Genomic DNA, 26,032 nt, shown 5'->3' with positions numbered 1-26,032 from the left:
ACCTTCAATGGCAGCATATGCTGGGGCTCTTTAGTCAGATACCTGCAGAAAGTGTGTCTGTTCGGGGCGATCAAGAACACAAATCAGTAGGCAGGCTTTGATAAAAGAAAAGATCACTTTCGGTCCACTGAGGTCACCCCCGAGCTGTCCTGAGCGCTGCTCACCTGTTTCCCCACCAGCCCCACCAGGAAAGGCCTGGAGGCATCAGACTATCAGACGACAGCTGGAGCTGGCAGGCACCTCTGAAAAGAATCCAGGTCTTGAGCTGCTGTTTGGCAGCAGCTGGGGGACTTCTATGGAGGAGAGCAGGGGCGGGTAGCCTGGCCAGAAGGCCGAGTGAGCTCACCTGGTTCTGATCACAGCATCTGTGTTCAGAAAGCAAGCACGTTACTGTCCTTCAGGGTGACCGGGGAAGGTCTTGTGGGGTAGGTGGAGGGCCATGCTGCTGTTGGAGATTCTGGGCTGAGGGTCGAGTTCCTCCTCTAGGTCATCCTCTGGCCTAGCCTCTGTTCTGTTACCTAACACTACAGGACCCTGGGCAGACCACTTGTCTCTGGCCCTGGTTTCAACTAGTTAAAATAGTCTCTCCCTCTTAAGGTGGTTGCAAAGGTTAAATTAAATGATGCATGTAGAGTACCTGGCACGCAGCAGGTTGCTAATGAAGCAGGGTGACATGGTTGCTGCTCACTGTCAGCGCCAGCATTGGGACAGGTATCACTATTAAGAAACAGACCGACATACAAACAAAGATGTTGTGTCCACCGAAAACTAAAAAATAAATATATATATAAAAAAAAAAAAAAGAAACAGACCGAGAGAGAAAACCGAGCCCGGAGCCTCAGGTATCATTCAGCCTGCAGCTGGGTGGAGCGCTTTGCGCATGCGCATCAGAGACCCCCCCCCCCAGCCCCGCCCACCCTGAGGTGGGCTCCCGCGGTTTCTTTTGGCAGCTCTGATGTCTTCGGCACGCACCATCCCTACCCCTCCCGGGGCACACTGGCTCTTTTTCAGTTTCCTCTTCTGGCTTGGGCTGCAGCCCCCTCTGGGGGCTGAGAAAGCAGACGGCGACACGGCCACTCAGTTGGTGTCTTTATTTATACTGGTCACCACTTCCCTTGGGGAACTGTTGAAAAGGGAGGCAGAGGGGCGGAGCGGGAAGCCGCGGCTGGGTCGGCCTCCATCCAGTGGAGGCTGCGGGTGGGGAGGGCGTCCTAAATGGAGTGATCGGGCCAGCAGCGCTGGGTGGGCTGGCATGTGTCACTCAGTGACTTCAGACCACCTGAGCCCTTGTGTCCGGGAATGAATGCCATAAGGTGGAAATAATAAATCACAAGAAAGTGCACACAAAGCAAACTGCTAATGTAGGGAAGGTTCTAAGGCAGCCAGCAGTGAGAAGCCAGGTGTCTAGGGTGGCCACCTGGCCACATCCCTACCCCACGGCCCCATGCCAGGCTGTCGGGCCGCCAGTGCCCTCTGGAGACAGTCTCTGTTGGCTCTGAGGCTGCTGGGAGCCACAGACGTTTGTGGGGGGAGAAGAGCCCAAAGCGAGGCAGCACCAGGTCAGCCCAACGCAGGGCTGCATGGACAGTATCAGGGCATCTCTTTGGGGGGGCTCTGAGGGGTGTGAGACTCGGGGGAGGGGTACAATCCAGCACCTTTCTTTGGGCAAGGATGAAGGCTCTCTCTGGACTCTTAAATTACCAGGTGAGGGTGAGAATGCTGATTAGCGACAGAGCCGAGGGCATGGGCACAGGCCCCTGGGGTCCCTCCCCGGTGCTCAGGCCCCGTGTGTGGAAGGGACCCACAGGAAGGGCCGTCGGAGCCTAAGCAGCTCAGCAGCCCAGCCAGTCGGATTTGATGCTTCCAACCTTCACGCTCTTCAGACTTTGGTTTTCCAGCTTCAGGTAATAAGCACCCTTGAAGAAATAGCTGTGACCTGGGACAGAGAAGGAAAAGAGACTGTGACCACCCATCCTGAAATTCTGGCACTCCCAGAGGATTCCTGGGAACTGGAATGTCTGCCTGGCACAGGGAAGAAGGTTTTGAGCCAGAAAAACCCTTCTGGGGCCGAAGGAAAGGAAATGCCCTATGGGAGTAAGGTCTATGATGGGGACAGAGACACCAACCTCTTAGAGCTTGTGATGGATTAAATTAGATAATATGCTGTTAGGAATAGTGAGAGTACTCCCCTTGGCACAATCATCAAACCAAGCATTTTCCTACACCCGAAGTAGGCAACCAGGAAGCATCCAGCCCTCCCAGGCCCACAGATGGCTTTTATTTGGCTCACAGGAGCTTCTTTGTTTTTATCTTTCATTCTGAGTAAGTTGCCAACATGTAAACATCTGGAAATGTCACAGGAATATAGATTTCTGGCTTCTTTCTAAAATAACTAGAATATCTAAGAACATGAGATCAAAATCTGTGCAGGCTGACCACTGTCAGAAGCTGCAAAGCAACTGGGCCCTCCTGCACACTCGCTGGTTCACTACAGAACTCACTACTCCCTACTGTCTCTGCCTCCTCGTCTCACCTGTGCTGTGTGGCCCATCCAGGCTTCAGAATCTGTCAACTCCCCCTCGTATATATGATCCTACTTACTTTGTTTCAAACTCTAGCACACAGTAGGTGCTCAACAGATGTTCAGTTGAAGATAATCCTTAGCCTCACACCTGACGGCACACTTAGCCTTGCACCTGATGGTACAGTCCTTCTACTTGCTCACATAGGACCTCTGGCTGCTGGAGTTCAGAGCTACGTGCTGAGCATATAGTAGGGACTCCAAAGGATCTTGAGGAATTGAGTTGAATCTGCCTCTCCAAAGCCAACTTGAACTCATTTCCAGGGTCCTAGAGAGCTCTCAGCAGCCTTCTCAGGATACAGCTTTCAAATTCTCAGTTCTATCCCTTGCTGATGATGCTGGTTCTATCTGGCTCAGCAAAGGAACAGACAGAGAGCCTGGCAGAGTTGGCCTTGTCCCCAGTGGAGCGCCCTTCTGCTGATGGGAGGCAATCGAAGGCCTCTTGCAAAACCCCAAAGGGCCTGGACCAAGCCCCAGAATGAATCCAGGGCACCAGGCCATGTTGCTGGCCCCCTAAGGCCTCCCTCCCTGCCCCCACCCTGGCTGGAGGCCCTGCAGCTGTGTGAGGGGCCTTTTTAGGTCTCACTGCCTTGGAGCCTGGCTGGGGGAACAGAGGTCAGGGGTCTGGACGCCTTCCCAGCACTGGGCTGAAGGGGCTGGTTTGTTTCCTGGGGCGAGCATGCCGGCCCTGCACAATGAAGGAGTGTGTGCTGGAGCGGAATGGGGGCCCCCCGGCTGGGGGTGGGGAGTCCTCGAAAGCGGACAGAGGCCTGGGGAGCTCACCACCACCCTGCAGGTCCACAACGGCATCCAGGTTGTCGGAGATGGCGTTCCAGGCATCGGCGATGAGCTTGGGAAAGCCGGGATCCATTTTCTTCTTTACCTCATTGTATCTGTCAGGAAAGAGAACGAGACACGGTGGACCAGTAGGCCTCTCGGAAGGCCACCTCCCCGAGATCTGGAAGGGAGAGAGGACCCAGAGGATGGCTCCTGAGGGGGCCTGGGAAACCCTACCTGGCCCTTCCAAGAGGCACCCAGAAAGAGGGCAAGTGCCAGGAGTCGGGCCAGGGTGTGAAGCCCAACACCACCACTCGCTAAGGACATAAAAACAATCTTGTGATCTCTGCCAAACAGGCATGCAAAGTGTCTGCCTGTCCCTGAGCCTAGGACTTGGTAGGTGTCTGGGAAATGTTAGTCCCTTACAAATCCCTGCTGCAGTCTGAGGAGCACTGGCCCGGGGCCCATGGAAGGGGACCCAACCCATAATTCTGTCACTGTGTAGTTTGAACTGTCAGGTGGAGGTGACAACCCACATCCTGGGAGATGACGGTGGCTGGGAGGGTGAGGCTACAATGCAAGGTGGTGGGTGTGAGCCAGGCCTGTTAGTCACAGGGCGGACTGCATGCCACCTCCGTCCCACCTGCGGCTGTCCCCACCTGCAGCGTCTATCGGGGTGCGTACTTACTCAGGGCCCCGCCTTTAATTCAGGTAAATACCTGGAGCCTTAGCTGGCAGGCTCTTCTCCCTGACTCTGTCTTCTTAAATTTTTTGGAAAACTTTTTAGATGTTGCGGTCATTTTGACTTCTTTGTTTCTCCACCCTCTCTCAATCTGTTTATTACACTCTAAATATTTAACTAGCTCCCACTCTATGCCTGTGGGTATCTCAGTCAACAAGGTCAAGTTGTCCCTCAAGGAGAAAATTTTCTAGACTCCTCTGTGTTTGAGTCCTGTCCTGGAGGGAGCCACGCTGTCCTCTGTGGAGCTTCTGAGCCAGTTCCTTTCTTCCCATGGCCAGCTCCCCTGGGGTCCCAACTTCTCCTCTGGCTCCCTAGGACAGGGCCCATCCCCCTCAGCCCACCACCCCAGAACTGCCATCATTCCAGCCACATCATGGACCTTCCCTCTTGCAAAAGCTACTTCTTCACGACTTGGGTTACCAAAACCAAGCTCCCTAGCTCAAATCCCAGCACTCCCAGCTGCCACCCCTCCACTGACCCCTCCAGTGACATCGCCAAGGGTCACGATGGCTCCAAGGTGTGTGGCCCATGCTTGAACTTGCCCTCATTTCTCTCATTCTCCCCCAGCAAACGGGAAGAGCAGGAATTAACCCCACTGTATAGATGAGGAAACCGAGGCTGAGAGAAGTGAACCCATTTCTTCTCATCCAGGAAGAACACAGTGGGATGGCATGCCATGTTGGCTTGGAAGGGGACTCTGTGTCTTCTTCCCTTTTCCCCTCTGCGCCCGCCATCTTGAACAGTGCTGCTCATGGGCTGGCACACTGCCTGGAGAGGTTTCACGGGTGGTTCTCCTCTGCAGCGTAGAGCAGGTATGAGGATATTTGTGTTCCAGCTTCCTAACCTGTGTGTCTTCGACCTTCTTGAGCGTCATAAGCATGGGGCTGAAAATAGCGCTTACCTAAAATGAGAAATCCGGGTGCCATGCACAGCTTCAGGCCAGGGTTGGGCACTAGCCCATAAGGACGGATACCATCATTTGCCTCCAGTGTATTCCAGTCACTTTCACTCTGTTGTAAGCTCCGCGAGGACAGGAGGGGAATATTCCCTGAATACTGCCTCCCGGCACCTCGCTAAGTGCCTGGCACATAGAAGAGGTTGCATGTATATCTGTGGGCTCAGAGGAAGCTTCACAGTATTCTGGAAGCTACTTCTCACCTTCCATCACTCAGGGGCTCTCTTTCCGTCTCCAGTAAGTTCTGCCTCTGCAGTCTCAAGCTCATCAATGACCTCTTCTGAGAGAGATGTGTCCTTTGGAAGCCCAGCCCAGGGCCTCTGAGCAGCCCTTCGGCTCCATCCCTTCCACAGAGACCTCAGGGAGCTACCTGGGTAGTGCAGGTGGTCCATCTTGGCCCCTGGCTTTAGGAGGAGGTGGGCTTGATATGGAGAAGGCCTAGGAGGCAGATAACTTTGCCTGGAAACTCAGCCGGGCACTGCCACAGCCTGTGAGTCAGCGTGTGCGCATGCACACTCACGCTTACACGGGAACACATCTGTTATCGTGTGTCTCCACACATACGGTGCATGGGAGGGGTGACTGTGGAAGTCCTTCCAACACTTCCAACACTTGCCAGGAAGACTGCAGGGCTTCCCGATTCTAAGATTCCTATTTGTGTGATCCTGTGCCTCTCGCCATCCAGGGTTCTCAGATCTGAGACTCGGAGCACCTGTGCAGCTGATATGCCACTCGTAGCACGTGGGTGTGGTTGGGAGTGTCCCAGGGCCTGTGGGCGGAAGGCCCACTCTGTGGCTTCCTGGCTGACTGTTTTCCTTTTGAGGCCTGAGATATCAATCAGCTTAGGTCGCTAAGTGTCTTAGCATTCCACCCCGATGCTGGCAGGCTGGGGACATAAGCAGCTTTTAAATCAGGGCAGCTGGGGCAGGAAAGGGGGCCTTGGAGGAAGCAGGATTGTTTGGGGGATGGCAGATAGCATGTCCCTCTGAGGAGCTCCTGGGTAGGACCCAGATGTAGTGACAGCCACAGAAGAATGGGACACTAGGGGGGACAGGTTGGAAAGTCACCCCATATAGCCTTCGTGCACCAGTCTGGCCTTCCTAAATGACCAAATGAACCAGAAGTCACAGCGGAGAAAGCAAGGGGCGGGCAGAGAGGAGAAGCCGCCACCCTGCCTCTGTCCAGCTTACTTCTTTGGGCCTCAGTTGTTAAGTGTCAACAATTGTCATCAAACTCCGAAGACCTGGGCTGCCTCTTGCCAACCAGTCCTGGGCATGGGGCTGTCCAGCCTGATAGTGGCCTTTCAGAACTGGACCCTTCTCTTCAAATGACCTGGAGCAGAGAGAGAGCCACCTGCCTCCAAACTGTTCCCCTGCCAGTCGGCTCCCACAGCCGCTGGGCCCGTGGTGGACACTCCAGAGAGTTCCTGCTGCTTCTGCGAGTTCTACTGTGGATCCTGACTCCTGTGAGCAGCGGCTGCCTTGGCATGTCCCTTCTGCCACCCCTGCACTCTTGTGCCCACCTCTTGGGACTCCACTACATCAGGGGCAATGTAGACTAACTAGTATGGTCTCTGGGAGAGCCAGGGTTCGAAGCTTCACCTGTCACCACATGGCAATGGGACTTTAAGGTAGGTGTTTAGCCTTTCTGCAAAATGGGAATAATATCAATCAGTGTCTCCCAGAGCCCCCAGAACAGTGTGGGGCTCACAGTGTCGACAGGAGCAGCTGTTATCTTGTCTTCATTTTGATTCCCTCCTTCTTCAGTGAGTCACCCGAAGAGACGGGCTCCAGACTGGACTCGAACCCATATAGAAGGCAGCTACGAAGGCCAGGAGATTCTGACCAGCGTTATGCCAGCCGTGTGCACAGGATGCTTCACTCCTTGGTGACTTCTTAGAAGGGATGCGGCCCTGGCAGGTCAGAGGCCAGAGAGGGGCATTCACGGCCCACTGACCTCTGAACTTGACCCAGGAGGCATCGAGCCACAGTGTCTTCTCGCACGCAGTTGGCTGTGCTGCTCCCCTGCCCACAGCCTCCCTTACCTCCAGAATTTGTCTCCAGCAAAGATGTACGTCTTCTTGTTCTTGCTCCAGTTGAAGGCGGCGTCCACTTTCTGCACATCAGGGGGCAATCCCAGGCTGGTCAGCGGCTTGGGGTAGCCTCGCTCCAGGGTGCTGGCAGAATAGACCCAGTACTCATTCCCTGGGGTGGAATAGAGGATGCGTTGGTGGCTGGTGCCAAGTCCCCCAGGCCAGGCTGTCCCTCCCATCATCTGTCTGGCACGGGACCCCACAATAGCCATTTTCAGTGGGGAAGAGCTTCCTGCTCGCATAGGGGTTCAGCGCTGGAATTGGGCCCCACACACAGGGTTTTGTAAGTCAATTACAGAATAGAGAAAGTGTCAGGCTGAAAAGGTAAGTGTGAGTCGGTGAGTGAGATGGAACCCACAGAGTGTCATGCCTGCCACAAAAAGGCACATACCCTGACAGCCAGCAGCTGTTCTGGTCAGGACCCAGGGTTGCCGTGGATGGAGAGGGGAGTTGGCTGGGGGGAGAACAGCTACACACGGTCATGATGAGCCTCCCACACTCTAGAAAGCCTTCGCTGAGCCCCACCTCGGGCCAAAGCAGGGACCCATTGGTGGCCCCATCAGAGCCCGTACCTTATCTACTCCTAGCAGCCTGGGGATCTGTCTCCCTGAGCAAAAGGGCAGAAGCTGCATTCCCAGAGCCCAGCAAAACCCAGGACATAGTACACGCTCAAATAAATGTTGAAGGAACCAGGCTTCCCACACTTCAGCCGTGTGCACCAGACCTGGAAGATTTTTCTGTTTCCAGAGACTCCCTTGTGCTACTATTTATTTATAAATTTTTGCTTTCAGTGAATTCCACTGGAAATCTTTAAAAATAAATGTCTTAAAAGAACTTTAGGGGACTGCCTCAATGTCATGTATCAAATAATCTTTTCCTATACTAACTACCTCTGTTCAAAAAAAAACAAACAACAACAAAAACGTGTAAGCTAAAAATGAAAACCAGCAGTTTTTAAATGTTCGATCTCAAGCACCCGCCTGCCAAAGGCTCAAAGAAAGATGTCAGAGACACACGGGCTCTAAAATGAGATTTCTTCCTTCTTGAAAAGGAAGCAGAAAGATTGAAAGATAATTCAAAGGAAAGGAGATGTTTCTATGGGGGTGAAGCTCTTTGGTGTCAGGTGACAGATGAATCCCATGCTCTGGGAAGCGTTGCTGAAAGAAGGAGCAGAGGCACACACAGGTGCCCGGGGACTGTGGTCTGGGCAGAGGAGAGGGCCTGGGCCATCCCACACACCTGCAAAGAACACGGCCTTCTCCTCCTGTGGGGCCTCGTACACAGCGTCGATCTTTTCCGGGAGCTCAGGCCAGAATGTGGCCACCAGCAGGGGCCCCATAGGCTTGTCACGTGGATTCACTGTCCGCCAGATGAACCTGAGGACAGGAAGAGGACACATCTTAGGAAGCCACACCTCCAGTCACTCAGGAGCAGCTCTGACCACATGTGCCTCCCCAGGCCCACCAGAAGCACCCCAGTAAGGCTCCTATGATGCAGGGGGAGACAAGACCAAAGGCAGGCTGGAGAAGGAGGGAGGGTTTGGCAGAGTCCCTCCGCAAGGTGCTGGGGCTGAGAAGAGCCCCTTTGCTCCCTGCCCCCACTTCCTCCAGGAAGCCTCCTCTGGCTACCTCGGCCGACACCGTGTTCTTCTTTTTCTCAGCTTCTCAGAATCATCGGTTCTAAGAGTATCTTATCTTATCCACGTCGTACCAGACACTTTACGTGCCTTGTAAAATTTAATTCTGAAAAAAGAGTCAGTCTAGTTTGCACACTTGATGGTCTACCCAGCATCTGCTATCTATTTCCCCATCACCCTTTCTCTGAAAATTCACATGTATGCCCCACCCCTCTCCACCACCACCAGCAGCCCCCACTGCCTGTGACCCAGGTGCTATTCTAAGAGTAGATGCTGATTCGTCTAAGTCAATGGTCCTCAGAGTGTGGGCCCTGGGCCAGCAGCAGAAGTATCACCTGTGGATTTTTTAGAAATGCAAATTATTAAGTCCCCCCCCCCGCCCCCGAGATCTATAAAGCAGACTCTCTGGACTTGTGGCTGAGAATTTGCATTTCTGTAACCCTTCCAGATGATTTTAATGCACACCAAAGTTTGCAAAGTTCAGGTCCCAGCCAATCAGAGCCCACCATTCCCTGGCGATGGTTACTGACTCAGCAGCAACCATGACTCATGTTGGCACAAGATAGAACAGATAACTTGTATCTTATCATCTCACATCTAGATGTGGTGTGTGTGTGTGTGTGTGTGTATCTCTGCTGGATTTGGGGACCCTTTCACTCCAATTGCACTGGCACTGTTCTCTTAACCAGGGGAAGACCCAGCCTTGGGATAAAAGTCAATGCCAAGAGTGGCACTGCACCAATACCTCGAGTCAACGACCCTCTTCTGCCCCTGGAAGCAGCCTTACCCCTCGACACTGTATCACATAAAAGCAATTTCTCTCCACTGCTTAAGCCCTCATGAGTTCGCAACCGGAGTGGAGGGTAACTCGGTTCCTTGCAGCAAAGCCTCCTGATACAGGAAGGTGTCATGACCCTTATTTGGCCAATGAAGCTCAGAGAGGTTTTGGACTCTGAAAGCCAAGTTGAATGACCCTGCAGTACCATTTTCCTGCCCTCCCAACGTCTAGCACTGATTTCTGCAGATGTCCAGTGCTTAAGTATTTACTCATTAATTCAATGAGTCCCATCAAAGTCCTTTTGGAAGAAAGTGTGACGTGGCAGGTTGTGATGGCTCTGGCTGGGCCCCTCTGACCTCTGCACGCTGCTCAGGGCTTCCTGAGCAAGGGCCCCAGGCTAAGGGCACTGCAGGAGGGTACGGTTCCCACTCACCTCTTCCCCATCCCACCAGGGGGCTGCAGGGTGGCCCTGGGGCCTGATGATGCTTGATTCATCATTGCATTTTGGACCTCGGTTCTCTTTGCCTCTGCCATCTCCCTCCTGGCGAGGCAGGGAGGGAGGGCATCTGCACCCTGGCACCTGGCCCTGTGCCTGGAGCAGAGGAGGCTCTTCACAAGTTCACGCTCCCTGTTCCTCCCTGCGTAAGTCAGGAGCTTTCACATGTCCTTAGAGAGGCTTTGCAATTTTCCCTGTCTCTTGCAATAACCAACCGGTCACCCCATCGCCATCCATCAGAATCCTGCTTCCCCTTAACGCCTGTTCAAAGGCTGGCTCCCCTGTGAAGCTTCCTAGGTTGTCCACAAAAGCACTTTTCCAATGCCTCCGCAGTCTCGTTCCTTTCATTCTGTCGCATATGACTATCAGTTTTTTATGCCTCTATTTCCCAAACCTGACTGGTGAGGCACAGGTTTTAATGTGCATCAGAACTATTGCAGGACTTTGCTACCATGCAGATTCCAGGGGGGCCTGCCTTCAGAGGGTGCAGCCAAAGAGCTGGGGGCAGAAGCCCACCTTTTTAAAAAATAGTTCTGTGGATGCCTAATGGTCGTTCAATAAATTGCATACATTTAAAGCACAGAATTTGATAAGTTTGGAATTATGTTTACCCTGGGAGGCCATCACCATAATCAGAAGTAGAAATATATTGATCACCTTGTGCCCACTTAGCCTCGCATCTTTCCACAGTTGACCTCTGATCTGCCTTCTGTCACTGTAGGTTAGTTTGCATTTTCTAGAATTCTATATAAATGAGTTATATAGCATGTACTCTTTTTTTTTTTCCGGGGGGGCAGTTACTGGGGATTGAACTCAGGGGCACTCGACCACTGAGCCACATCCCCAGCCCTATTTTGTATTTGATTTAGAGACAGGGTCTCACTGGGTTGCTTAGCACCTTGCTTTTGCTGAGGCTGGCTTTGAACTCGCGATCCTCCTGCCTCGGCCTCCCGAACCGCTGGGATTACAGGTGTGCACCACCGCACCCGACTACAGCATCTACTCTTGCCTAGCTTTTTTTCACTCAGGATAATCATTTTGAGATTCATCCACACTGTAGTGGACATCACCTCTTGTTAATAGATTCTTTCTCATTTCTTTTAATTTCAATTAATTTCTGAGGAGTAATCCACTGTGTCGGTATGGCACGATTTTAGACACCCACACATTTAGCACTGATGCCCCAGGTGACTCTGATACAGGAGGCATATGAACCTCCCTTTAAGAGCACTCATCTAGATATGGAGCAGGGCCTCTGTCCCCAGTGCAGTCCTTCCCCGCCCTCCAGCTATGAAAGCCTCCAAAGTAACTGGCATAACAGATGCCAAGAAAATAGTGGTCAGTAGTAATAGTTAATGTGACTGAATACACTCACTCCATGTCAGGCATTGTTCTAAGCACTAAGCCCACTGAATCCCTATGAGATATGTTGGAATATTATCATCATTTTATAGATGAAGAAACTGAGGCACAAAGAAGGTACTTAATTAAGTTGCTATGATTAGGCAGCCGGCATGTGGCATTAGCCAGAGTTCATCATCACTTCACCCTACGAATGGGTGAACAGATAGAGCCATCCATGGGTGGAAGGAGAGGGGATAAGGAGTAGGTGGTTGGCTGGATGAGTGGGTGAATGCATAGATGGATGAGTGCAGGTGAGTACGGGTGGGTGGACGGATGATGGAGAGAGAGATGGACTCTCTAGTGAGGACCTAGACACTGCTAGCCATTATCCAGGGGTGGAGGGCATTAGGGCGATGCTCAGACCTTAGTCAAGTGAGGGGGGACCTTTACACATAGCATGAGGGATCTGGTCCCTCCCTGCCACCCAGAGCAATTAGGCTATTTGGAGATCAAGGCCATTCAAGAAGGCCAATGGTAGCCTGGCTTGATCTCAGTTTTCCCCTCCATTTCACTTTGGGATGACCCCGTACACGGCCATCCATGCAGCTTTGCCACCCATCCTTTAGAACAGACGTTGGGTGTGGCCACGGGATTTGCATCAGTGAAATATTCTCAGACATGATGTAAATGGAAGTTTTCAATGTCCTTGTGTGGTGGGATTTGGCCTCTTGCACCCTGTCATCTGCCACGAGTAGCCACTGACCCCAGAAGAACGAGTGACATACAGAGTCTACCTGACCCCCAACTGCACCTGGAAGCCTAGACACCCAAGACACTCACAGAGCTGAGAGTGCAAAAGAACTGCTCGTGTGGCCAGCTACGGACGTGCGTGTTGTGACACAAGGCGAAGACTGGTCGTCCTGGGGCCCCCAGGGGGGTCCTCAGTAAAGGATGGGGACACAAGAATAAAGGAAAGGGGCAGAGGACAGAGGGCAAGAGGGACTAGACGTAGCTCCTACACTCACCGGTCCTTGAAGAAGAAGATCTCACCACGGATCTGAGCGATGCCATCAAAGACAATGTCCTGTTTGCAGATCTCAGGAGTGACAGGTCCCAGTGTAGGGGTGGGGCCGGTGCCAGTGTCAATGTCAGTGTCAGGGGAGACCCCTAGGGGTGGGAGGGACACCTGAATTTAGATTCTCCCCCGCTCCAAGGGTTGTCCCCAGCAGGCTGGACCCTAAGGCTGCCCACGCATCTGGCTAAGGCTCAGAAAGAAATGTCCTCTGGTCCAGTGTTGGCCCAGGACTGAGAGGGGAGTGGAAAGAAACAAAGCTCACACACTCTGTCAGTGCTCTTCGTTCACGTCACCTGAGTGGCTTCTCGCTGCGTCCCCAGGTGAGGGTCATCACTATTCCCAGTTCACATATGAAGGAACGGGGGCCCAGGAAGGTTGAGACACGGGGGCCAGGATTCAAACCTAAGGCTCAGGTTCTTATGCCGCCAAGAGTCAGGGCAGTCAGGGGGCTGCTTGGGTGTCCAGCAGCAGGGGTGTGGCACTTCCTCAAGGGCGATGCCTTTACTCTCATGATAAGCAGCCACATTGGAGGACCCTGAGTCCAGAGAGGTAAAGACTTGCTAGATCTCCTGCAGCTGGTCAAAGACAGAGGCAGCTCTGGACCCTGCACCTCTGGGTCCAGATCTTGGGTTCTTTTCCAATTGGATGTTCCCCAAGCACCACTGCACAATTGTGGCCTGGTCCAAATTTTATATACATATACATACATATCTATATCTCTATGTCTATCTATCTATCTATATATATATATTTTCCTCCCCAGTACTGGTGATTAAACTCAGGAGTGCTTATCCACTGAGCCACATCCCCAGCCCCTTTTTATATTTTATTTAGAGACAGGGTCTCACTAGGTTGCTTATCGCCTCACTAAGTTGCTGAGGCTGGCTTTGAATTCAAGATCCTCCTGCCTCAGCCTCCCCAGACGCGGGGATTCCCGGTGTGCACCAAGGACCACTACATTTTTAATTTCTTTTTGTAAAGAAATGCAGTGACTTTTTAAACTCTAGTTAAATTTACTGTGAGCAGATAACAAAAAATGAATCATTGATATCAGGGACTTGTGGTTATACTTCTATTAAATAAAATCATATTAAGAAGACTAGAAACTTCCACTCCTATCTCATGAAGGTCTCTCCACACAACGGGAAACTCCAACTTGTGGCCAACCAACTCTCCTGGATTCTAAACCCCCCTGGGTTGCTTAAACCCGGGGGACCTGGAGCCTGAAAGTTCACCGTTCTCAGGTCACAGTTTACTCACATAGAACATGGAAAGCCCTGGAAATAGGGAGTCCGAGGCGTCACCGGGAAGCACAGCTTTGACCCACGCCAGGACCAGGTCCCCACACTCCTGCCTCCAGCCCTTGTCACCAACAGTCCTGGCCAGATGGGCCTTCCTGCTTCTCACACCCTGGGCCCCCTCCCAGATCACATGACTCCCCAGGTCCCCAAGCTGAGAGTTACCATAGAGTTCCTGAATGCCCTTGATGTCGTCCTGCGACAGGCGGAAGTTCTTGGTGTAGGTGTAAATGGGGGCCATCAGGGCCCCAGGGTCCTGTGAGTGCTCCAGCCCCATGGCGTGGCCGAACTCGTGAGCTGCCACTAGGAACAGGCTGTACCCTGAGGGCCAAGGCAGGGAGAGAGGGACAAACAAGGAAAGATGAGACTCGGCCCAGCCAGGGGGACTGGGGCGGACATTCTCAGGGCGGGGCGGAAAGCCCTGGAAGCGGCACTCTGACTTCTCATGTCCTCATGCTTTTTAGTAGGGTCATCCAAAGTCCCCATGGCCTGCTCCAGAGAGGGCTGCAGTGTCATACAGAAGGGAAGCTTGAAGCACCTGCAAATCCCCTTTGTTAAAGTTCAAAGTCCCATGTGTTAAAAATTGTGCTTCCTGTCTCTTTGTGTCTCTTTAAAGAGGAGGAACAAAACCTGCTCCTAAACTAGGGTCTCCAGAGAGGTAGGAGAGGGGGGCTGCCGGCCAGCCCGGGGCTCTCCGACTCCTGCCCCAGGGAGAGCAGCGAGTGCCATTTCCACCTGGCCAGGCTCAGCAGACACGCCCCAGGGTGGGTTCACTGATGCCCCCCCACAAAAGATTTGTTCAGGTCTTAACCCTGGGAACCTGTGAAAGTGACCTTATTTAGAAATGAGGTCTTTGCAAATCAGGTCACACAATATTAAGGTGACCAGACACTGGAGTGGAGTGGCCCTGGATGCAGTCGGGCCCACGCCAGGACAAGAAGAGAGGGAGACGGCACGGAGCAGAGGGGAGAAGGCCACGTGATGAGGGAGCAGAGTGCAGAGGGGCAGCCCTGGGGGACATGGCCCTACGGGCACCTGGGTTAGACTTCCAGCCTTCCAGAAGTATGAAAAAATCCACTTATGTGGGTTGAAATGGTATAGCCACTTTGTTGTGGCAGCCCAAGGAAACAAATTCAAAGTCACAGTCCAGGCAACAGAGAAGCGCACCCTCAGGTGCACAGCAGGTGAATCAGGCCAGCCCTCTCACTGGTCATCGTAGGCCCTGCAGCCTAGAGTGGACACAGGGCCCAAGCACACTGTTCCTTGGGGAGGCCGTGGGCTGTTCCTGGTCACTCTCTCACCCCAGCCTAAGGCCTGGAGGGTGGGGTTATCCCAGCTGGCTGTGTCCCCAGCACAGACGGGGACCACCATTCACAGGACAGCTGATGGGTCAGGATGGTCTGGCGGCTCAGGGAGGGACTCCTTTTCCCTGCGGTCTGCTGCCTGCCCAGCCCCTTGAGGCTCTCAAGTCAGAGTGGGGATGTGTCCAGGGAGAATCGCCCTCTGGGACTCCACATGCTGTGGTAGCCTCAGCCCTGGAGGTGTGGCCGAGGTGGCAGGCAAGGTCTGGAACCGAGGCCAGCTCAGGGGTGCGAGGGGTCCTGTCTGGAGGCTGCGTCTGCCCACCTGAGGGGCTGGGCAGGGTCTCTGCTCTAGGTGCAGGCCTGGGGTATGTGTCCCTTACGGGGGCAGGTGGGTGTCCGGGGGCAGTGTCGATGCTGGAGGTGTGGAGGGAATGTCATCTGCCCAGTGAAGGGCCTCCTACCTTGGTCGGGGCAGAAACCCCACTTGCGGTCATCGTCGTAGTTGGCCGAGGTCGCACACCACATCTTTCCGTCACTGCGGCCGGCGCTGGTGCAGCTCTCGTGCTTGTTGCCCAGGAAGGTGAAGGGGAAGACACAGGGGGCCCCTTCGGAATTCCCTCCAACAGTGGACATGGCTGTGGGCAAGGTGCATGGGTCAAGGTCACCAGGGGAGGACAGCATGATGCCGATGTCCACAGACCACGCTGAGACACCCCAGGCGCGGCAGCCAGCACTCCCCAATCCCTGCGCCAATCACCCTCTGCGGGGGGGCCACGTGCTGCCCCCCAGGGGACCCAGGCCCAGAGAAACTGAAACTTGGAGAGATGAAGAGCTTGGCCAGGGCAGGTCCTGCTAGGAAGTGGCACAGGCTCAACCCCGGCTGCCAGATCCCGGAGCTGGCACTAGCTTCCCGGGGCTGTGAACCCAGCGGCAAGACACCAGGAGGCGGGGCAGGGCTCAGGGTCCCAACACACTCAACTAGAGAGCAACCCCACCAGACCCCACCAGCAGGGTCCCACAGGGACCAACCTCCGGGTCAGGGCTGGAGGAGGGCGGGATGGAGAGAGGGACATGGAGACAGAGAGACCGAGGGGAAGCAGGCCAGGAGGGGCCGGGCGGACAGAGGCAGAAAGAAACACCCAACGTGACAGCTGGTGTCACCAATTTGGCTGAACTGTGGTGACATTTGGGTGACACCAATTCTGCTGGACTGCGTGAATGCCTCACGGGGCTCTGACTTCTGCATCGGAGCCGCCAAGGACCCGGCTGGTACCCACCCTGGGGAGGAGGTTGGGGTGGTCAGGCGGGTTTCTGAGAGACAGCAGGGTGCTGGGCCCTGTGGGCAGGGGAGGCGGGGACACCCACCGGTCTCAGGGCAGAAGCCATACTTCTTGTCGCGGTCGTAGTCCTCGGTGGTGCCACACCAGCGGTAGCCGTCCGTGCGGCCCTCGGTGGTGCAGCTGTTGTAGGAGGTGCCCTGGAAGCGGAAGGGGAACTTGCAGGGCTGTCCGTCGGCGTTGCCACCCATGGTGAACAGGGCTGCGAGTGGAGGAGAGAGGGTGACTGAGAGAGAGTCCCCTGCCCGGGCACTCGCCGGCTGGCTGCCGCCTGCCAGGTCACACCAGCGAAGTCGTCGCTGTGTTGTTAAAATTCAAACATCCCCTCTGCTGACGGGTAAGGAGCCGCTTCTCCAAGCTCCTGGAGAGGACCCCTGGCCCCCTGGCCCCCCTCGTCCCTGCCCTGGGACCTTGTGGACACCAGCCAGGAAACGCATGGCACTCAGCAGGGCCTCCAGAACCCTTCCCCAGTCCTGAGTCACCATCCATTCTGCCTGGTCAACACCCACTCCAGGTGGATGGTAAACATGCCACCCATGATGGGCACGTCCCCATGTGTCTCTCCATCTGACAGACAGGGACACTGAGGCTCAGAGAACACTGGGTTCCAGAAGTGTTCCTGGTCACAGGAATAAGGACACGGATGGAGACTGTAACTGACAACTACCAGCACACTCATCTCCATTCCTCTCACACACCATCACATGCATGGGTGACCCTATGTGGCTTCACCTCCTGTCAATCAGAGGCCCTCTCCTGGACAGTCCCTCTGTGGTCCCTGCAGGAGGGAGAGGAGGGTCAGGAGGAGGAGGCTCTGCCCTTGGGAACTTTTCAATACACCCTCCAGGCTCCCGCTCTGGCCTCCCGGGGCAGCCATGATGGAGAGCTGGGGAAGAGGGTGGGATCCAGGATGTGGCCTCTCTTTCTCTCTCTCTCTTAGGTTCTTCTCCTGCTCCCCCGTCCCCTCCTCTGTCCCAAAGCTACAAAATGGTGTGTCTCTGGAATTGCCAACTAGCAAAACCACAAGTGCGTAACAAGGACCATCTGTGCACAACGGCGCCAGCGGTGACCTCACCAGTCCCAGTTAACTCCAGCATGGCCAGGAAGGAGCCTAGCCCTCCTCCCACCACGGAACCCAGGACCCTCTCCCCACTGTTCCACTCTCCCTGAACAGGAGACACTGTCCCATCATGCCAGAAACCATGGCACCTCAGGAAGAGAAACACACAGAGTCCAGAAACTGGTGGCCTCAGATGGGGGGAAAGGTGAAGTGTTAATTCAACTAGGTCCAGCCCCGGGCCTCTGCCACCCAGAAAGCCCTTGTCTCTGCTCAGATCCTCCCTCCTGGGTCCAGTCCCCAGTGAGGGGGGCGGGAAGCAGACCCTGAGTCAGCAGTCAGGAGGGTCTGAGTAACAGGAACCCCAAACAGGCACGTGGTGCAGGCCCACACCTGGCCACAGACCAAGTCGACCGCTCGTGTCCAAGGCAGGGAAAACCCTCCCAAAATTATGAAATACAGCGGCTTCGCCTCCTCTTCTTGGGGACCCTCTGTTCCAATTAGAACAGCTGACTCAGGGAAGGTTAGTGTCACCTGCATGTCCCCCCAGGAAATACAAGATACAGAAAATGTCTTCTTTAACAATTTCTGGCTTGTCATGGTCGATGGCTTGAACGCTTACTTAACGCAGAGTTTAGCTTTGGTAATAAAGTGTAAACAGGAAGACAATTCGCAAGCTGTCTGCTTCTTCTGTCAAGATGGACGCTGTCCAGTGCAAGTCACAATGGGGACAGAGACACTCCTGGACATGTACAATTATAGCCCCAAATGATGAAGACACTTTATAGGAACTGAAGATACTTTATCAGATGGAGAAGGAGGTAGCATTTAGACCCCCATTTTCAGATTTTTCTCCCATTTTCCCCAAATCTTCTGGGCTTTTGATCACGAGAATCATGGAGCATGCTGACTCGATCCAATATGGAAGACTGTAGACTTTTTTTTTTTTATAATTTATGAGTGTAAGGTGTATCAAGGATGGTTTTAGAAAGGATTGAGTCAATATCGTTACCCTTTTTTTGATCCCGTTCCTTCTCGATGGCTTCAAAGATCTCTGAAAATGTTATTTCAAATGCTGACAAAAACACACCCAAAAATATCAAGTCAAGCTTGATGTCTTCGTCAAAACAGAGATATAAGCTGGACCATCCAGATGAACAGAAGGACAGAGTCCACAAGAGCCGGACAGCGGGACTGCTAGCCTGCATGCGCGAGCGCGCGCCCACACACACACACACACACACACACACACACACCCAGCAGCTCTGTCAGCGGGACCTGTGCACGAACAGTGGCCAACAGTCTCAGGGTTGCAGTCCCCAGCCACGTCAGGTTCCAGCTTGGTCTGAGACCTGCCTCCCATCCTTCAGCTAGACTCTCTACCCCACCCCAAGCCTCTTTCCACCCTTGGAGCCCTCAGTCCTGACTGGAGTGTAGAAATGGTCCCGCAGAGAACCACTGGCCACGTTAGTAGTTCTAACTTGATTCTCACATATGTTAGAAAGAATAATCAACACACTAAACCAGCCACTTCACAAACAATGATGCTAACCGTGGCCTTGAAACACGTGCACTGATTGAACCAAACTGGGACGTAAACACGGTTTCTCAGCCGACCACAGATCCCATATACAACATTGGTCCATGGGGCCACAGCTCCTAGTGACATCGTCACCATCTCAGCACGGGTAGGTACAGCTTACAATTTCACACAAAGTGGAATCGCCCAACAATGCACCTCTTAGATTGTGTCCCCATCATCATGGGACACCAGGCTATGATGACACAGGTGAGAGAGACACAGCAATGGCTCAAGTCGGGACGGCCTGGGCTGGGGTCCTGGGGGGACCCTGGTTGACGGGCCTGTGGGGTCTGGAGATGGGGCCATAGCAGGGAGCCCCCAAGGTTGGGGCCTGCGGTGCAGAGCGGGCTGCTCACCTTCGTGGGGGCAGAAGCCGTACTTGCCGTCCTTCTCGAAGTTGTAGGTGGTGGAGCACCAGAGAAAGCCGTCGCTGCGGCCGGCGTCCGTGCAGCTGGTGTACTCACGGCCATTGAAAAGGAAGGGGAACTTGCAGTACTCGCCGTCGGCGTTCCCGTACTTGACGCGGACCACTGGGGAGACACGGGGCAGGGTGGGGGGTTCAACCTCCTGGCTTTCTTTGGACACCAGGCTTCCGAGTCCCCAGGGCTGTGACTTCCCTTCCCTTCCATCCACAGGTCCCTCGGAAGCAGAGGGGAAGCCCCAGGTTGCTAGGGAAGCCATGGTCCTGTTGCCAGGTGACAGGAAGCTGCGGGGGGTGGGGGGGGACGGGCGAGGAGGCCTGAGGCAGGCCGAGGGCCACCATCTTACCTTGCCCTTCTCCCAGGGTCCACAGCTCGTCGTCGTCAAAGTGGGAGTCTCCCCCGACCCCCGTGCCCGGGGCGAAGGCATGAGCCAGGAGCCCGTCCTTGCCGTCGAAGGGGTAGCCATCGCCATGCTCTGGAACACACGGGCCTCAGCTTCTGCTTACCCCGTGGACCTGGGGGGCCTGTCCCTACCCACGTCTGAACCCCTGCACCATCTGCCATCTGTCCCCAGCCCCTGACCCACTGGGGTGACCCAAGGATGGTGAACACAGGGCATGAACGGAGGAGAGTCTGTGGCCTGACTCTCACCATCGTCTGGTCCACACGACCCCCTTCCGGGCACCACCTGCCTTCGCTGATTGTGCTAACCCAGGGATGCTGACCCCCCCACAGGCCTACAAAGCCACACCCATGTCCTCGCCACTGACTCTCGCTGTCCCTAGGGTCTACCCTCCTGCCCACACTGCCCTCTTCATAGTGTCCCTTCCTTCATGTCACATTGTCACCCACATTCACCGCACTCACCCCTGGGCCTGCTTTGCTACTGAGGTCTAGCCCTCCTAGCATATCTACACTGATTTTGTGCCTGTCCCCTGGACCCATTGCCACACCACCCACCTTCACGTCTATGTACCGCCAGTGCCCGCACCACCAGCCCAGCGGTGGCCTTGACCCCAGCTTCCAGCTGCTAACTCCCATGTCTACACTGCTCCAGTGTCTGACCTTCTAACTACAGCTCCTTACAGGGCCATCTGCCAGGATAGCCACTAGCTTCATGGGGACCTTGAACACTTGAAATGGGACCTGTGTGGCCAAGAAACTGAATTTTCATTTTAAAAAGTCTTTAGTCATTTCAATTTAAATAGCCACGCGCACTCAGAGCTGCCCTTTGCACAACAGAGTAGCCACTCAGGGCTTCCCCAGCTCCAGGTTCACACAGCAGCGCGTCCATCCCCTGTGCTCCCAGCCACGGGGCTCTGATGTCTGCCTGTGCTGTGCTGCCCCCGCTAGACGACCCCCGTGTCTACACCGGCTACTGCGCACCTGAGTCGCCCAGGATCTCAGGTCTCTCTGACGTCCATGCAGCCCCCTCATTGCTACCCACCCTCCAGCCCCCGCCAGCCCCTCTTCTGCCTACCCCAGCGGCCAAAGTTGATCATGATGTCAGCCTCTCCGTCATGGATGCGAGAAAACCGGAGCGGGGTCACGGAACTCCAGACCTGGAAGGCGCGTGCGAAGGCATCGTCCACCGTCTCCGGGTCCAGATCAGGAGTGTAGCCAATGATCCTGGAGGGGTGGACGGGCAGGTGAGCACGCAGGCGTGTGTGCGAGGGTGTGCAGGTGTGAAGTGTGCTTGTGTGAGAGGGTGTGCGTATGTGAAGTGTGCTCATGGGCAGGTGTGTGTGTCCGTGAGCATGCAAGTGCATGCATGAGCACAGAGGCTTCCCTCTGAGCTGTGTGATCTTAGGCAAGTTTTCTAACTTCTCTGTGCTTTATTCCTTTCCTTTGGGATGAAGCGATCTGGCACCAGAGCCCACACTGGAACACAGCCTTCCTACCCCAGGGCCCCTCCAATAAGAGTAACAACTAATACTTATTACACTCTTGCCACAGGTCAGACTCTGGAAGACTTTTATTTATACTCCATCTAGCTTAGTCCCACAATTAACCCTATGAGGAAGAGTTTTTAATGGCCCATTTTATGGAGTAGAAAAACAACATTTGGGGCCCCCAAAATTAAGAAGCCCAGCCTGGCGCAGTGGTGCACGCCTGTAATCCCAGTGGCTTGGGAGGCTGAGGCAGGAGGATGGTGAGTTCAAAGCCAGCCTCAGCAAAAGCAAGGCACTAAGCAACGCAGTGAGACCCTGTCTCTAAATACAATACAAAATAGGGCTGGGGATGGGGCTCAGTGGTCGAGTGCCCCTGAGTTCAATCCCTGGTATCCCCCCCCACAAAAAGCCCAACACCCCCTGGTTAGTGAGTGTGTGATCTGAGTCCAGGTCTGTCTGACTCCATTTACCAAGAGCCTTGCATGCAATCCGCCTGAGATGGTCAGTCCTGACTAAAGAGACCTCGTGGGTCCCCTGAGCGGAGAAAGCCAGGCCCAAGGACACCCTGTGTCCCTCAGCCCGATGGCCCTGCCTCCCCCAGCCCTGCCCTGGCACCTGTAGGTGATCTGGTTCTTGTCCCACTTGGGCTTTCGGGGGAAGAAGTTGTAGTTGGCCACGTCGGGGTTGCCACACCGCGGCTTCCGCATGGTCTCGATGGTACTCTGGTCCAGCTCGCCTGTCTGGGGCAGCCCAAAGAACTTCTGCATCTTCTTCAGGGTGTCTTTCAGCACAAACAGGTTGCAACTCTCCTTAGGGCAGCCGTAGAAGGTGTTCAGGTATTGCTGGAGGAAATGAAGAGTTGGGGAAGAAGAAGCCACAGTCAGGTAGGTATCACTGACCAAATCACGCTCCAGGGACCCACCTCCAGCGCTGAACCAGAGCTGTCACTCACTTGCTGAGTGACATAACAGCTGTAGAAAGCACAGCCCCACTACTGTGCAGGGAGCTTTCTATGTGCTCTAGCATTGAAGTCATTAAACATCGACACATTCAATGCTCACAGGAATTGCAGATATTATTATCCTCAGCATAAAGACAGGAAAAAAATAAAGCACAGAGAAGAAAGTTGCCTACAATCACACAGCTCAAAAATGGCAGATCTGGATTCAGGACCAAGCCATCTGACTCCAGAGCTCACAGTGGAACAAAACCTTCCAGCACCTGTCCTTTACCCCTGTCATCTCAGCTAGCCACCTACAGCTGGTGACTTAGGGATTGTTCTCCTCCCTTTTCTTCACCAAGAGCTTCAAGGGTTATGAGTTTGAGCTCCAGCAGCAGACAGAACCTGGGTTCAAATCCTGGATCTGACATTTTCAAAAACAAAGTGGTCCTCTTCTTCAGTGGCTCTTGCCAAAGGAAACCCCAAACCAAACAAGCCCCTGTAGAGGTTCAGGGACCAGCCGATTCATTTATCAAATGAATGCATGAGGGTGTCTATCATTTGTCACTCCTCAACTACTGCTGGGGACAAGCCGATAAACAAGACAGGCATTTCTGGTCTCGAAAGTTCAAATCCCAGTGCAAGGTAGGGGAGGGGGGCTGATGGATCACACACAAATAAACGTGAAATTGAGTAAGTGCTAAGGTCCATGTTGGAGAGGTGAAAGGAGCCAGGAGATCTAACAACATGGCCCTAACCTCATTGTGGGTAGTCAGGAAAGGGGTAAAGAGAGTCTAACAACAATCACCGTAGGAGAGCAGCAAGGGCTACTGCTTACTGAGTGTTCACCAAGTGCCAGGTACCTACACTAAGTGTCTACACCATGACTTCTCCTTTCACCCCAAGATGGGTACCATTATCACCCTTGGTTTGCAGGTGAAGAAACTGAGACTCTAGAAGTTAAATCAGCTGCTGGAGATTATCAAGCCAGCTTGGCCCAGAGGTGCATGCCTGTAATCCCAGCCGCTGGGCAGGCTGAGGCAGGAGGATCTCCAGTTCAAAGCCAGCCTCAGCAAAAGGGAGGCACTGAGCAACTCAGTGAAACCCTGTCTCTAAATAAAACACAAAACAGGGCTGGGGATGGGGCTCAGTGGTCGAGTGCCCCTGAGTTCAATTCCCAGTACCCCCCCACCCACCAAAAAAAAAAGAAAAAATGATTACCCAGGGCAGTTGGTTAATGTACTCCTTGACTTGAGGCCAGGGAGTCTAAGCCCAGAGCCCCTCTTCTTAAGCACTGCTCTGGGCAATCCAGATGTGTACTTGACGTCAAAGGTGTGAACTCAGAGACCACTGTCATGGTCCACAGTCCCACTCAGGCTAACCAAAGGGCACATCACTATGCCAACCTGAAAAAAGTAGACCTCTAAACATTTAAGATCTCCCACTGCACCCATCCAGGGGACAGACGGTGTGTGTGTAGGGGGGGGGGGGTGTCAGGGGTGGAGTCACATCCTAAAGGTGCTTGGAGTGGGCAGAGGGCATTGGATTCCTGTTCTGCACAGATTGGGGCAGAGGCTGGCTGGAGGGTAAGGGATTTCGAGGGTGACAGAAGCAATGGGGAGACAGATGTCCGGTGGTCCCTCAGTGGGCCACAGCCCTCGGTGCTTTCAGAGCGAGGGGAGATGCTTTTCTGCCGCCTGGCCCACGGCTTATGCAACGCTGAGGCCAGGATGCTCAGCGAGCCAAGAGCGCGCGCTCGCAAAACAACATCTGAGCCGCAGCTCGGGATCTCCTCCAGGAGGGAGGCTCCTGGCCGCTCTCCGACCCCGGCAGGACTCAGTCCGCCCCCGCCCCACGCGCCAGGCTCACCCGCGCCTGCCACTCCCTCCCCCACCCCGCCCGCCCGGGCCGCGGGGTCCTCGCCTGGTCCTCGCCATCGGTCTCCTGACCCTTGGAGAAGTTCGAGGAAACTTTCCGTGGCTCACCCCTTGACCTTTCTTGCCAACTTGCCCAGTAAACCAGGCGAAAAAAGATGTGCCCGGTTTCCCTCCTGCCCCAATTATGTGCCTAGGGGTCCCCTGGAGCCGAGCGAGGACCAAAGATCCCTCTCCAGAAGTGTGCCCAAGTTCCCAAGAGTTTGCTAAGCCCCACTCTGGTCATCCTCCTGTGTGCAAAAGTTCATGCAAATGATCCGCCAAAGCACCACCTTTCCAAAGTCCCCCGTTTGCAAAAGGGACCTCGTAGGCTGTTTGCCAAAGGCCTATCAAGATGCCTGCCAAGGTTCTGATGCCGGCTCCCCAGAAGTGTCCAAGGGAGGTGTAGGAGGTCTGCCCCTACCCACGCCCCAGACACCCAAGCACTCCTTATTTGCAAAAAGAGCCCTTTCCAAACCTTTGTCAAAGCACCCACCCGTCTCCCCCTGTCCCTCGGCCTGGATGTTGTCCTTACTGCCCCCCCCCACGCCCCCATGTGTCCTGAAGATTGCCAAGTTGCCTCTCGGAGCTGGGTCCACTCACAAAGCTCTGCACTGTTTACAAACCCAGCCCTCCCTCAGCTCGCCGAGGACCCCCAAGCTGCTTCTGGGACCCTCCCCCGCGCCCGTGACCCCCGCGGGAGACCCCCATTCTTTGCTTCCGAAGTTTGTTTAAACTTGGCTCCTGAGGCCAGCGCAGCAACTCACCACCGCCAACTCTTTGTCCGTCTTGGGGGCGACATCGCCCGGGAACTTGATGATGGGGGACGGCGCGGCGGCGGCGCGGCCCAGCAGGCAGCCCAGGACGCAGAGCGCCCGCAGCGGCCGGGCGAGCGCGACCCAGGCCCCTCGCGCCGGCATCGTTCAGCTCCCGGGCCCCACGCGTCGCCCGGGGGTCGCTGGCTCGGTGCGTGTGGCCGCGTCGCCGCGGGGCTGGAGCTCGCAGCTGCAGCGCAGTCCCGCGTGCAGGGGGCTCGCTGGCTGGGTCGCCTGGGCGTCGCGTGGCTCAGCCTCTCATGATCCGGTCCCCGCGCCCTCAGCCCGCGCCGCGGCCCCTGGTCTCGCAGGTCCCGGCGGCCTCCCTTTTGTATGTTTAAAGCCCCAGAGGCTCGGCCTCCAGCCGCCGCCGGAGGGAAGTCTGGATTGCAGCGGAAACAAGGGAGGGCAGCGGCCAGATGTGGCCGGCTGGGCTGGGAGGGCTCTGGCGGCGCGGCTGGGGGAGGGGGCGCGCCGGGCCCGCCCCTCCGCCCCGCCCCCACTCCCTGGGCTTTTCTCTTGTTTCCAACCTCCGGTTACCCCAGGTCTAGGACTTGGCTACCAGGGCGACCTCCCCACCTTACAGCTCCAGAGCACAGCTGAGGACCCCCTGCCCATAAACATCTGGCGGGATGGCTCTGGGCCCTCCGTGTCCTGAGGTTGAAGGGCAGCAATGCTGGGAAGGACTGGAGGGATGCCCGGGGGTCAGGACACCCTGCAGGCCCCAGGGATGGGATGGAGCAGTCAGATGACCAGGGGCATTGAATGATGAGCAGATGTTTAGAGATTTCAGATGTTTAGAGAGGGAGGCAGAGGTGAGAGGGAAAGAGAGGGGATTCAGGTGGGAAGTCCCAGCTAGCCTCCTTCTCTCTCTCCCTCCCTGCCTCCCCCCCCCCCCATTTTTCATCCCCCCAACAGGTAAGTGCTGGCTTGGCCTCAATCCTAGGGTAGAGGCTACATAGACCTAGAGGAACCAACACCCAGAGTCTCCCAACA

General features: G+C 54.9%; 1 protein-coding gene across 1 annotated transcript; it reads right to left on the bottom strand.

The window, feature by feature from the left end:
* Positions 1 to 1,076: 1,076 nt before the first annotated feature.
* Mmp2 (matrix metallopeptidase 2) lies at positions 1,077 to 25,437 on the bottom strand. The gene is made up of 13 exons (XM_027939175.2): positions 24,989 to 25,437; positions 21,984 to 22,210; positions 20,957 to 21,105; positions 19,823 to 19,951; positions 19,411 to 19,584; positions 16,444 to 16,617; positions 15,540 to 15,713; positions 13,940 to 14,095; positions 12,427 to 12,568; positions 8,387 to 8,523; positions 7,100 to 7,259; positions 3,365 to 3,474; positions 1,077 to 1,936 (listed from the first exon to the last, which is right to left on the bottom strand). The coding sequence occupies exons 1-13, from the start codon at positions 25,139 to 25,141 to the stop codon at positions 1,833 to 1,835; spliced, it is 1,989 nt and encodes a 662-aa protein (XP_027794976.1). The 5' UTR covers positions 25,142 to 25,437; the 3' UTR covers positions 1,077 to 1,832.
* Between the last annotated feature and the right edge of the window lie 595 nt (positions 25,438 to 26,032).

This window comes from Marmota flaviventris, chromosome 18 (assembly GCF_047511675.1).
Source record: "Marmota flaviventris isolate mMarFla1 chromosome 18, mMarFla1.hap1, whole genome shotgun sequence".
In the NCBI taxonomy this organism is placed as follows: domain Eukaryota; kingdom Metazoa; phylum Chordata; class Mammalia; order Rodentia; family Sciuridae; genus Marmota; species Marmota flaviventris.
This window is presented reverse-complemented; position numbering and strand designations above follow the sequence as displayed.

Excerpts from the sequence above, each read along its gene's own strand:
- Mmp2 (XM_027939175.2), bottom strand. The coding sequence starts at position 25,141 with ATGCCGGCGCGAGGGGCCTGGGTCGCGCTCGCCCGGCCGCTGCGGGCG. Across the intron at positions 19,952-20,956 it reads GATCAACTTTGGCCGCTGGG|AGCATGGCGATGGCTACCCC; the intron begins GTAGGCAGAAGA and ends CGTGTGTTCCAG. Across the intron at positions 19,585-19,822 it reads GACCCTGGGAGAAGGGCAAG|TGGTCCGCGTCAAGTACGGG; the intron begins GTAAGATGGTGG and ends GTGTCTCCCCAG.